The sequence below is a fragment of the Cibotium barometz genome, chromosome 32 (genome assembly GCF_041138505.1).
Source record: "Cibotium barometz isolate CiBa-2024 chromosome 32, ASM4113850v1, whole genome shotgun sequence".
NCBI lineage: Eukaryota > Viridiplantae > Streptophyta > Polypodiopsida > Cyatheales > Cibotiaceae > Cibotium > Cibotium barometz.
The window spans coordinates 25,454,253-25,467,842 of NC_141077.1; the positions used below are offsets into that span (position 1 = coordinate 25,454,253).

The window sequence follows — 13,590 nt, forward strand, 5'->3', positions numbered from 1 at the left end:
ATAGGGTTGTACTTTTGCACACTGGTATGAAGTGTGGGGTGTAAACCTTTAATGAAGGCTTGAAGCTCGTCAACTAGAGACAGAGAATCAATCTCCATATCAGGCTAGTGAATCAGGAGACATAAGAAGCCAGAGCACCAGTTTGGTCCAGGTGGTCAAGCTTGAAAATCCGCATTGGTAGGAATGAATTGCTGATGGATGACCCACTCAAATTTTTACCATGTCGTAACATTTTTCCAACGTGTTGCCGTTGTTGCCACCAAAGCAAAGCAGTATCTTGAAGCAAGGATGCAACAAATGTAATCATCTTGCCATCGGTAAGGACCATAGAGTCAAAATACAAGCGTAATCTATAAAGCCATTGTTCAAGGGTATGCTTATTGCGTTGTCCTCCATAAGAATCGCGCCGGGGCCCCGCGGGGGGGGGGGGGGGGGGTGGTTGCGTTAATTTCCAATTTCTTAGATTTACTAGCTTGCAGAAGACGAAAAAGAGTCTTAAGATAGTCACCTGCTACCTCGGGGGGGATGATGTCTTTATTTTCTGGTACTACTGTTGTAGTGTTGACTACTGGTACAAAGCTGGTATGAGACTGGTGATCCGTCTGCAACTATTGGATCTAAGAAGCCATTGCGACCCTTGAAGCTGTTGCTGGAACTGCTGCTCTATCTGCACCAAAGCTTGCTGCCAATCGAGAACCAAACTGCCAGGCTGGTCGGTAGACTCTCCATGGGAATAGGCTGAGATGAGGCTATTGGCCCATCTCAGCATAGACCACACCTCTCCCATAAGCGGGGAGGGTGCTTAGTCAATAGCCTAGCCGACCAAAGGGGTAAATGCCCAAAATTTCTCCGCCCACTCATTAATGAAGTGTGGATGCCCAAACTCACTTATAAGTTGTCCGGTCGTACTTTAATGAAGTGTGGACATGCGAAACAGCAAATTGAACTATAATAGTAAGTTTAAGTAAAGAGTTTAGAGTCACACCTACCACCTATCTACAACCCACAAGCGAGGTTAGAAAACATTCACGCACACAATTCACAAGAGCACGTCCCCTGCCCGTAAACTAGACACACAGATCTTGCATGCAATAGAACAGTTCACGCAAAAACAGTAGCATGCAAGTATGCAATGCAAAAGAATGTGCTTAACAATCTCCCTTTCATTTAGCTTGTAATGGGCTATCATTGCAGGCGTAGACATTACGTCCCCAGGCCAACCGGAATACCATACTCTAAATATGGGCGCGGATAGAAGTCCTCAACCTCACATATCCAACCTACTGGCCCTTGGCATAGACATGTCTCCTTCCATTAGGTGCCAATCCACATGACCCTCGGCATTGCCACAAGTCCCCTACCATAAGGCGTCATGTCCACTATGAAGCTCGTCCATAAATCAAAAGTGCAGAGAACGGCCAAATGGTGACATCCTCCGTAGCTTCTAAACAATTGATCACAATTGAAAAGCTTCCAAGTATACTGCTAGGAGTTGCGGATACTCTTGAGAGTAGCTAGGAGCTGCGGATACTCTTGAGAGAATACTTCTTCCATCCACTTTGCATCCATAGGTGAATAGTTCTTGAACTTCACAAGGTAGTGTCTCTAAAGTTTGCCATCAACAAGCTTACGCTCCTTATGAAACACAATTTGCTCATGTTGTAACACCTCTTCCAACTCATCCACTTCCGATGGATGTTCCATAATAGGCTCTGTAGGCTCTCGTCCCACATACTTGCACAAGAGGCTTACATGGAATGCATTGTGAATTTTCCAATGCTTCGGCAAAGCCAATCAAAAAGCTACTTCATTGATCTACTCAATGACTTTAAATGGTCCGTAGTACCTAGTGGAAAACTTAGGACACATCCTCTCTTTCTAGAATTTCAGCAATACCCAATCATTTTCTTTGATATCCGATTGCCTTCTATGCTTATCTGCAACCTTTTTGTGCTTCTCTTGGAACGCTCAATGGTTGTCCGCACTTGTGCAAAGGCAATATCAAGGTGCCTGACAAATTCACCGGTGGCAAATTCATCGGTGGCAAAAATCTTATTGTTTGTACGAAGGATGGGTGGCAATACCACTTTGCCATACATGTTCTCAAATGGGGCCCTTCCTGTCGAAGTATGCACTGTGTTGTTGTATGCAAATTCCACAAGTGGCAAATAATTCTCCCAAGAAGTTTTCTTATCAACCACAACATGTAAGCAAATCCAATACGGCTGAATTTGCAGCTTCATTTTGTCCATCTATTTGAGGATGATAAGCTCATGAAAAATTCATCTTAGTGTCCACATTGTCAAAAAGAGCTCTCTAAAAGAGACTCGTTGTCATGGGATCTCTGTCCCCCACAATGATTTGGGCATTCCATGATGCTTAAACACCTGTGACACAAACATTCTAACCATATGCTCAGCTTTTATAGTCTTTCTAATAGGCAAGAAGTGAGCTTGCTTAAGGTTACATCATGTCCATGAAATGCATCATCATTGGTACTAAAAATAAAAATCAAAGAAAGTAATAAGAGACAGAGAGAAGAAGACAATGCACAAATAAAGAGATAGATTGCATGACTCAAATGATGGTACTCAAGTACAATGATTTTATAGGCTTAGAGCAGGTATAATATCTAGATATTTAGGTGCACCACTCTAAGAGTGGGTTTTCACACACACACACACACACATACATATGTTGCCCTTTTAGAGGTTGTTCACACACACTTATCCTTTTGTACTTGGATAATGCTTGTTCTTCAACATTTTGGGTCCTATCCCGCATGGAGTTAGCAGGCTCCTGCCTCATGGAGGAATTGACGCCCCGAGCTTGGAGATGATATTATGTGTGTTCCTCCACGTGGCACTCACTGTCCACGCCCTTTCTCCACTTCCTTTATTGCAACGGATGGAGCACAGAACCGTAGGGCCAAAGCGGAGTGGAGCTTTAAGGAGGACAGGATTTGGATCACTTGACCCACATCTCGCCCTAGTCAAGTTGTGATCATTCCCCCTCCAAACCAACCCCAAAGACCCTCTGTGGAGAGGGTGTCTTGAGCAGGTCCCCACTCCCCCCATCCTTAGTTATGCAGATCGTCTCTTGGAATGTTCACGGGATAAGGAGGCCCCGCTTCCACAGAAAAAGAGGAGTGCCTCTTCAGGAGCTTCAGAGAGCGTGTGTAGGAGGCTCAATTGATCTTTTGTTCCTGCAGAAACATCACCTTTCAGTAGGGCATACCCCCAAGTGCGGGAAGATTTTACCTGGATGCAGTCATACCTTTTGGTCCCCCGCTTTTGGCCCTACAGGGAACCAGAGAGGGGTGTGCATTTCAATTAGTGAGCAGATGCTTCTGTCGGTGCTGGATTCACGCATCATTGTTCAGAGGAGGGCGCAATGGATTATAGTCAGATACAGAGTTCTACACCCACCATTGGGCACTGATGACGTTAGTGGGGATGTCGTAGTATCTAGTCCATACTATGCATGATGGAGTTGATAGTTATATAGTCTTGTGGGTTGACTACCATGAGTATATAACATGCACGTTCCTAAAAGGTGAATTTGGGCATGTTCCTGGATTCATCTAGGTATATATATATTGTTCAGGGGAGGGCGCAATGGATTATAGTCAGATTTCCGGTGCATGCACGTTCCTAAAAGGTGAATTTGGGCATGTTCCTGGATTCATCTAGGTATATATATATTGTTCAGGGGAGGGTGCAATGGATTATAGTCAGATTTCCGGTGCTGCACAGGTGGAGATTTTAACATGCTGGAGGACCAGAGGACAGGCTCAGAGGAGGCTTGGATACGCTCACTACGAGTGAGTAAATGGCCTCGGAGGACTGGTCCTCTCCCCGAGAGAACAGGATCCTTGGCACTTACTAGAGTTTGGCCAAACACCAGCGAGCCTTTGCTTCTCCAAATCAAACTAGAGGATGCAGGGACCAAACCTCTCCTGCATTGACAGATTTTATGCGGATGAGTGGGCTTGTAACAGAGGTGTTTTGGTTGTTATTCTCACACGCACCACGCTATCGGATCATTCGCCATTTTTCCTTTCCCTGGAGGATGCTTGGAGACCAGAGTGTCCGAATCCCGGAGGACTCTGAGAACGCCAGCAGAGCTGAGACAGGCTCTTCCCCAGGCTGATTTCCGGTGCTGCACAAGTGGAGATTTTAACATGCTGGAGGACTGAGAGGACAGGCTTGGATACGCTCACTGGGAGTGAGTAAATGGCCTCAGGGGACTGGTCCTCTCCCTGAGAGGACAGGATCCTTGACACTTACCAGAGTTTGGCCAAACGCCAGGAAGCCTTTGCTTCTCCAAATCAAACTAGAGGATGAGTGGGCTTGCAACAGAGGTGGTTTGGTTGGTATTCTCGCACGCACCACGCTGTGAGATCAGAGTGTCCGAATCCCCAACAGCTTGGTCCAGGACTCTGAGAATGCCAGAAGAGTTGAGGAGATTTGGGAATCCCTCATTTTTAGACCGGGAGAGGTGGCAGCCGCGCTCCACTATGGACTTTAGGAGATCAACAGCTCAGGACCGACCCACCAGGTTGAGAAAGCAGGAGAGGAGTCTCCGCAGGCACCTAGCCTCCCCTCAGCGACTGCAGGAACAGACCCCAGATAGCAGGTGGGTGGAATCTCAATCGGAGGCAACCCAAACAGAGATTTGATCGCTTGAGGAGAGGAGGGTGGAGTATCGATACCACCTCCTTTTGGACTCAGGAAGGGGCCGTGATTTCTTTGAGACAGTAAGCCCTCACCATCACAGAGATGGGGTCCGGAGGCTGAGGAGCCCACATGATACCATTGAGATTGATCCGCCCCCAGGTTCGGGCCATAGCTACAGGTTTCTTCAGAAATATCCTTTCAAAAAATTCCCTCACTCCTCAGGCGGAGGCGGCGAGGGAGAGTCTGGCAGCATCATAGCGAGAGGTGGTGCCCCCAGGTCTCCAGGCCCTCTTGTGCTCCCTCTTCTCTCTCACCGAGTTACGAGATTCACTCCGGACCCTTCCGCGGGGCAAGTGTCCAGGCGAGGATGGCTTGCCGATCTCTCTCTTTCTGTGTCATTGGGATCTCATGGAAGACAGTTTCATGGCCACCTTCAATGAGATCATGGCCTCAGGTCACATGCCTGAGAGACTCTCTGAGGGGCTGAATCACTGGATTCTGAAGGAGGGTGGTGACCATTCGTTGCAGATTCGGCAATCGTGCCCCATCATCCTCTTAGGAAACACTTACAAAATCTTCACCAAAGCCATCAGCCATCGCCTGCAGCCTCATCTCCCTGACCTGATTCATGGAATCCAAACCGGCTTCATCCAGGATAGGATGTGAGCCCTAAAAGGGGCTATTTCACTCTAGCAGCCAACAGAAAACTGAAGAACTAAACTAGATGTTGATCTCCTGCAGATTGGTGCAACCATTTCGAGTAAGCTGGTATGCTGAATGCTTGGAAAAAGAAGGGGGCGCAACTGGGGCGGAGGTTCTTGCATAAACAAATTTAATACAAGTCAGTCAACCTGGAGCTGGGCTGCAGAATAGCGTCTCCTATTTTTTTAGGGTTTCATCCCATCGTTACATAAGTAAGTGACAACATACCTAGTTATAACACTTATACACCTGCAAACTTGTTTTTTTTTGGTCACCTTATTATGACAAATGTGAAACTTAATTAGACATCCATTTAGCAATTTGAAGTAGATATCTCAATAACAAGAAGCACACAGGTAAGAACTTGTGACTCGGGGAGAGGATTTTCAAATCTCCACAGACCCTGTTGGTATTGTGGCTGATTTGCAACCACAAGTTATAACGCCTCCCAGCGGGAAGACTAAGCCACCTCCGGGCAGGTACCAAACCTTGCGACCACAGAAGTATCTACTTAGAGAAAAAAAATGCATCATTTTTCTGAAGAGATCGAAGTACAATTACCACCAGGCGCGTAACTTCGACTTATTCCCATCATTGCTTCAAACTTGTCAATTGCAGCCAAATAGACCCTGTCTGCAGCCTCAGCCGCATTCTGCAAAAGTCGAGAAATGTAGACCATAAATTAAGAGAGGAAAGATGGAAGAGCTTCTTAGTTAGACTACCTTGTCCTCAAATTTACAAAAGCACATACAATGGCCACTTTTAAATGCACAAAACACAAAGGAATGGCTCTGCCTTGAGATGAAGACAAGGAGAAACTAACATAAGTGGGATCTAGCAACTATAAGCAACACTATTGGTTAGGGTGGAACTTAAAGTAAATTTAAGGATGCTTTTGGAAGAGCTTCATAATGCCCACAGGAAGGTTGTGGATAAAACAAAGATGATAAGAGGAGAAGGTCGATGTCAAGCTAAAGCATGCTAAAATGCCATCTACATGGCAAGGCATTGTAGCCAAGCAAGGTCCACCAAAACTGATGCACAATACTCTTGACAAGGAAAGATTGAGAAAAGTAAAGTCTCCATTGGCATTGAGAAATTCACAGGCACAAAAAAAACCCTATCACTACACATAACAACTAGGGAAATCAAGCGACTCAATAGCAACAAATTCCAAAGACCAATAGGATAGACAAATAATCCAAATGAGCATATAAAGAAGCATCCCTAATAAAAATCGAACTCCCATATTATCTTTCTTGAATATAGGCTCCCGCAACTCATACTAATGAAGCACAATGCAGACCAACTTCATACTTATTCAACCCTAGGGATCAAATATGTTCAAGTGATTACTGTCTTTGCTAGGCTCACTGACATAGAAACCAACCCCCAACATGAATACAAAAATGGAGAGCCTTCGTTCATAACATACCATAAAATGCTTATGCCTAGATCAAAGAAGTATATTTATGCATCCTGCATATAAGGCATCATTCCAACACTAAACATAAATTCTTTCTATCCATACAAAGGTAAGCAAACCCAGAACACAAAATATATTTGTGTCCTCTGCATATACGACATCTTTCGAACGCTACACATGAAGTCTTGCATTTTCCGAAGTTATAAACACGACATTAGATACTTTGTGGGTATATGCCAGGCATACTCCACTCACATAAACAGATTCTCTGACCTCTTGGCGGATCTCACCGATCTGCTAAAGGGTGTCAGGACTAAAAGGCAGCGGATCCGAATGACTCCACGAGCGTTGGAGGCAATCAAGAACCTAAAGATGGCAATAATGTCCATGGCATATCTCATCATGGAATGGAAAATAAAATAGAAAGAAAACATAAACATGGCTATCTCACTGGGGTGATACAAATCTGTCCATGGAATACTAAGAACATAGAAACATGAGAGCAACATCAGCTCCGAGTAGATAGTATACCACTCCAAAATATCAAGCATGGGGCTAATGAGTATGGCTGAGAGGTCTCCCTCAGCTATGTCACGTGGAAAGGTAGCTCGATAGCGGTGAAGAAAATCCTGGATTTGGAGCTAATGAGGTGATCGTGGCCGACGGGGGGGTCGAGGGCGTCAGGCACGCTGGAGTGCAGAGGCTCGGTCCGAGGTAACTCCTCTCGGGCGAGGTAGGTCCAAAGCAACTCGTGGAGGGTCCACAAGATCCACTATGTCAGTGTTCTCCACCTCCTGGGTCCGGAAGAAACCTAGTGATGGTTGGCTGGCGAGGGAGGGGGCGGCTGGCTGAGCCGAGGCTCTCTCAAGAAGGTGTCCCTGTGTCTGCAGAGCTCAAGCAGGAAGAGGCCCAGGCAACGCTGGTCCTGGAAGTCAACGATCCTGGAGAGTGGACCGAATCCCTCACGAAATAGACAGTGAAACCTCCCACGGATCTCATAGTATACTGGGCATCGGCATATGTAATGCTCCTCCATCTCAACCTCTGTGTGGCAGTCGGCAGATCCTCTCCTCTCTGGGTCTCCGTATGAGCTTCCCGGCTCTGAAGATGCGCTCAGCTCTACCTGTCTCCACCACTGTGAGGCAGTAGGATGAAACCCGTATCTGGGCCAATCGCAATCCACATGGCATGGGACATGTGAACACTCAAGTAGCCCGGCTGCTAGATGAATCCATCCTCAGTGAGTGTGAGGAAGTGGTCTTTGTAGAAGTGCATCTTCGTGTGGGGAGCTCTGGAGATGTGATCCATGTGCAATGTGTGTAGAGGCTAAGAAGATCTAACCCGATAACCCGGTTGATATCCTCGTGAGATAGCCGGAGAAAAGAAGAGTCCAAACTGTACTGAAGAGAGGGTAGGCGGTCCATGCAGAGCCCATATACTGAGAACCATAGTGCATACCATACTCCAGAGTGCCCCTCAAGTGCTAGCTGTCTGGAGGACTCCAGGGCAAGCCTCGGGTTCCTGTGGGGATCCATGTGACTGATGCGATGGAGGTATGTGACTGTCTAGAAGAGTGCATCCACTACCATCGGGGCTGCAGCAAACTCTGCCTGGATAATCTGGTGTGGGACTAATGGTTTGCTGTGGATCATACGAGAGAACATCATGACCTGGGGCCTCTCAACTTACTGCCAATCCTCATCGGATAAATCTAGCCCCCAGAAGGCTGCTCCATACATCAAGGCTGGTGTGACGAGGGTGTCAAAAAGCCAACCCTTCGACCTGGGCCACTGGAAATGTGCCTCGAAGCACTACCGCTCGAGTAAGCTCAAGGCTGCATATCCCCGTGTCACTTTGGCATGTGCTGCGGGAACCATGGTAAAGCGTGGGCCACTGAAAGTGACACCGAGGTAGACATAGGATGAGACAATCTCCACAAGATCCCCTCTATATGTGAAGCTCAATCTGGATGTTAAGGGGCGAGAGGTATTGAAGACCATTACCTTGGTTTTACCAAGGTTAACAGAGAGGTCCCACTAAGTGCAAAAGTCATGTAAGGCATCCAACTGTCTCTGAAGCCCTTCGGCTAAGTCTGAGAGGAGGACGATGTCATCTGCATAAAGCAGTATGGGGATCAGTATGCCTGCCAGTGTGGGACCAACCCTGCCTAATCCATCAATGAAGCTCGAAATCTCATCAATGTAGAGGCCGAAAAGAGCGGGTGATAGAGGGCAGCCCTGTTTCACCCCAATAGTGCTGGAGATCTCCTAAGAGGGAGAAGGGGACACAATATTGACCCCATGCCCAATGCAAGGGATACCAGATGATCTCATTCCTTGGGGTAGCCCTAAGGGCTGGCCCCATCTACATGCAATCCTACATGCTTCTTCAGACGCCTGTGTCCCGTTGCAAACCCAACATGCAGATCATCTGACATCATTCCACAGGGAGACTCTCAGTACAGACTGGCACTGCTTCATGTGCAGGACAATGCACACCTGACCTCGGTCGCGTAGAGTGGAACCCTGGTTGACTGGGCACACATGGGGCCAGTTTCCACTCCAAGTCTTGCACCTTCTTGTTCAGATCTGTCCATGTAGCATCCAAGTGCGGGATGCACGTGACACACAAATTCATGTGTTTGTAAAGGCTATTGAGATCATTGTAATATTGTCCAAGCACACACAATGAGCAACCAAGTGTGGACTGTGGACACAGTTATTCCCTTCATTATTATTAGGATTGGTAGAGTTGGCCAACTCACCAACATTAGACTACTATAAATAGGAGTCTAGGCCTTAGTCATGTTCATTCATTGATCGGTCATTCATCATGGAGTCATTGAGAACTCACAAGCAGTGCTACCATTGAGTATCTCTATTCAACAGTGTATATACTTCATGTTAGTAATACATGGTAGATTAGGTCATCTCTCTCTACGTGTATTGGAAGGAAGAAGCAGCACTTTGTAGAAGACCCTGGGCTATGTAACCTCCCTCAGTGAGAAGCCAGTGATGGAGGGTAACACCCTTCACCCTGTTGAACATTCTTATTATTAGCAGATCAAAGAGTTTCATTACTAGATATACATAAATTCATCAGGAAGAAAACTACCTCTCCCCTTCCTCCTGCAATCAATTGTGCGCGAAAGCACAGCGCCAAACCCCAGTTGTACAAGGCACGGATATCACTGTTGTTGATTGAAAGTGCCATACGATACTTTCTCCCTGCCTGGATAAGAAGCTCTTCACATTCTTCACCAACTGCTTGAAGTGTTTGCTGAATCGCAGCCCGTTTGCTTCTCTCTTGTGTCTCGGTCACCCTGCTCCGCCTTATCTGATATGATGAAATAACATCAGGAGAAGAGATCATAAACCTCAATTCTCTACTCAGCTTAAGTTTGAGTTCACCGTGGACTAGAAGGGTGTTTCCCCAGAATCCTATGACCTCTATGCTAGATGGATCCATAGCAGCTGCTGAAGCAAACAAGTCTGCCGCCTTGTAAAGCATGGTTTCAGCTTCTCCCACCTCTATCTGTCCACTGAGACCTGCCTTGCTGTTTCTGAACAAGGTTTCACCTTCATTCATCAACCTTTGAAACTCTTCATCCTTTCTCCTCCTCGAGAACCCTGTCAGTGCAGGCATGTCTGGATCCTCTTGCATGAAAGCAAGCTCCTTTGTGGAGTCCAATAAAAAGGCACTTCCTTCCTGTTTGTAAGCATTCTGCCTGTTTCCACTAACCTTTTGCTGAGAAGATGATTGCCATTTTACTGATCCATTGGGTATAGTTTCATTTGCCACCCTCCTCTGCCTCGTCTCTTCCAAAGCTGTTCTCTCACCTTCAATATCTGTGTAGCCCTTTGGACCTTGCTTTCTGGAGACATTTTCATCAGTTTTACTTCCAATAGGCTTCCCACCAGACTTCAGCTCAACATCCAAAGAATCCGGCGGCATCATGGAACCATCTGAGAGGACCTCGGCATCAAGTGTACCGTCTCCTTTTCCTGTTAGCTTAGGTCTCTTCACCCCAGTTTCCCTTCCACTAGTGCCTTCCTGCTCTGCTGAGTTGCTAGAACCATTCTTCAACCCTCCAGTAAGAACCCCGCCCCTGTCGGACTCCCCTGCAGATGCTAGTCCGGTAGAACCAAACTGATTTTCAACATGTTGTTGAGGCTCATCGAGCCAGAAATTCCTTCTGTTTTCAAATAAGCCTAGTGCCGTGAAACCATGCTCTCCCTGTGTAGCTTGACCATCCACAGTAACCAAACCTTCTCCCTTGTTGCTGCTCAAATTGTGCTCTTTGTTCTTTTCTTCATCAGCATCTAACTGGTTTGGGGTCATGCGGGAAGTATCAGAAGTTAATGTTGACCCATTTCCGTCCTGATGAATCCAATAATCTACAAATTTCAGTGGATACATGTTGCTCACCATGCTACCATTACTCTCATTTTTGGCTGTTTTCAAGGTATCTACAGCATCTATAGGCTCTGACCACAAATTCTCGGATTTTAGAGAATCCTTGCCACCCATATTTGCAGAGCGCAGCACACATGGTTGGTACAAAACAGCACCATTTGAACCTGAATCGACCCCTGAATCAGGTACATGACTGGATGCATCTTTGCCTGTTGCATCAGCACTTATAGATAAATTAGCCAGCACCACATCTTGTGGTGAGCCATTCTGCCTTGCTATCTTCTTCACAACACCCAATTCAAGTGTTTTTAGGTCCTTATCAACCCCCTCCGATACAAATTGCTTTGAAACCTCTATATTAAAGCCCTCTTGCTTTTTTTCGACATCATTTGTCAACACTGCCTTTTCCATCACTCCCTCCCTTCTGCTCTCTTCAGACTTCACAAAAACAGATGAAAGAGGCATCGCAACTGATCGTTTTCCTGCTGGATCATGTGTTGCTAGTGCAGCTTGCAAATGTTGTCCATCGCTACTCAAAGAGAGATTTGCAACCGAAGCCTTCAATAAAGCCAAATTTTCTCTCAATTCCTTCAATTGTATGTCATCAAGCGTCAACAGCGTCCTTTGCTTTGTCTGAATCATACCCTCCACTTCGTGAATGCATTTCTTGATATCAGACAGAACTGAACTCAGTGGCTTGGATTGAGCTTCAGGACCAAACCATGATATGTCATCTTCAGACTGCGTGCGGTCATCCCTTTGGTGGCTTTTACTTCCCTTGTTTTGAACCACAATAGAGCCTAGGCATGCTCCGATGGTAGCCACAAAAACACCAATGTGCATGCTGATACTTCTGATACCAAAATGGCATGCCGAAAGTGCACCGGGAAGCAACGATAATCCTCTAGAAACATTCGATCTGATGGTAGTGAGAAGGGTAACGGACAAATGCCTTGGAAAGACATGAGCTATGTCGTTCAGATGTTCTCTTTGAGCCTCCAAAACCTTGTGGACAACCCTAAATATGAGAAAAGAGAATGACATGACAAAAACGAGCAGTTGTCCCGCTACTAATGATCCCACCATAGCACCAACTGCTACAGGCAAACCCCAACTTTTCATGGTTTGCCACAAGAAACCTTTTGCGTGAGATGCATCCATGGCGTACCATTCACCTTCATAATGCCCACCACCATCCCCACTGGAAAGAGCTGCTCGGTGAATTAAGGGAGGGCTATGTCTTCTAACAAGTAGCCATGTGAGGCTATGGGGCCGCCCACCACCATCTCCACTGGAAAGAGCTGCTAGGTGAATTAAGGGAGGGCTATGTCTTTTAACAAGTAGCCATGTGAGGCTATGGGGACGCCTGCTAGCGATTGTTCCAAAGGTAGATGTAGATGGGGGAAAGTGAGGGAGAGTTATAGGGCAGCAGGTGGGATTAAGATGTGAAGCAAGAGAGCAAGCCGTGTAGCCATGGAGGAGAGGCTCCATGAGAGCTCTCTCTCTCTCTCTCTCTCTCTCTCTCTCTCTCTCTCTCTTATGGATGACAGTGATGAGCAACCAGCGTCTCAACAAAACAAAACATTGCAAAAGCAGCAAAAGCAAGAAACTACTGCAATACCCAATGGCACAGCCTTGAATGGCGAGGTGACGATCAAATAGTCGAATCAGACACACAGGGAGCCACGGGACGAAAGCCGCCAGAGCACCCAGAAAGATTTTTTTTGGTTTTTTATTTTTAAATTTTTACTTTTTTTTTTGCCAGGCCACAGTGCACACACACTTTTTTTTTTTAACCTTCAATTTGAAGGCAATAAACTATGTTTGTTTCTAAAATTTAGAGAAATTTTCTTTTTTTTTATTTGTGCAACTAATTCCTAGTTGATGAGAGGACTCGTCTCTGGGCCTCACATGCCCTTTTACAAACACCACACCCCACACACGCCTGCGGGCAACATCACAAGGCAGCATCATTCGGGGTAGCCAGCAAGGTTTGAACCCATAAGCCCGGGCATATCAACCAAACACCTTAACAACTAAGCTACCGCACGATGATAAATTTCCAAAATAGGGCCTTCTATGGCCTTCTATTGGCAACCATATTTTCTAAGAGGCCTTTTCTAGAAGGTTTGAAGAGCTTTGAGGATTCAAATTTCAGCACTACCCTTAGGGTCCTCGCCTCTCCTCTCACCTCAAATCACTCCCACACCCTCACTAGCATGCATTATAATGTTGCATTATGAGAGAAGTGACTTATATACAAGGCCATACGTGTTTAGACACACTTAAACTATGGTCGACCAGGTGCATGAGGCTCATAAGTGGCCTATTGATTATACAATGCTTAATCCTCTCATAATATATGCA

The 13,590-nt window shown here is 46.2% G+C and overlaps 1 protein-coding gene across 2 annotated transcripts in view; it reads right to left on the reverse strand.

Annotated features, from left to right (window-relative positions):
* The window catches only part of LOC147620013 (uncharacterized), a 32,038-nt gene extending 19,099 nt beyond the window's left edge, over window positions 1-12,939 (reverse strand). The window contains exons 1-2 of one of the 2 annotated variants that reach the window (XM_086772143.1): window positions 9,922-12,939; window positions 5,946-6,033 (exon numbers count right to left, since the gene is read on the reverse strand). In XM_086772143.1, the coding sequence (XP_086628269.1) occupies window positions 5,946-6,033; window positions 9,922-12,714 (2,881 nt within the window). In that variant the 5' untranslated portion in view covers window positions 12,715-12,939. Of the gene's footprint in view, window positions 1-5,942; window positions 6,034-9,921 lie in introns of both variants that reach the window. The other variant, XM_086772142.1, reaches the window with a different exon arrangement.
* Window positions 12,940-13,590: the final 651 nt, after the last annotated feature.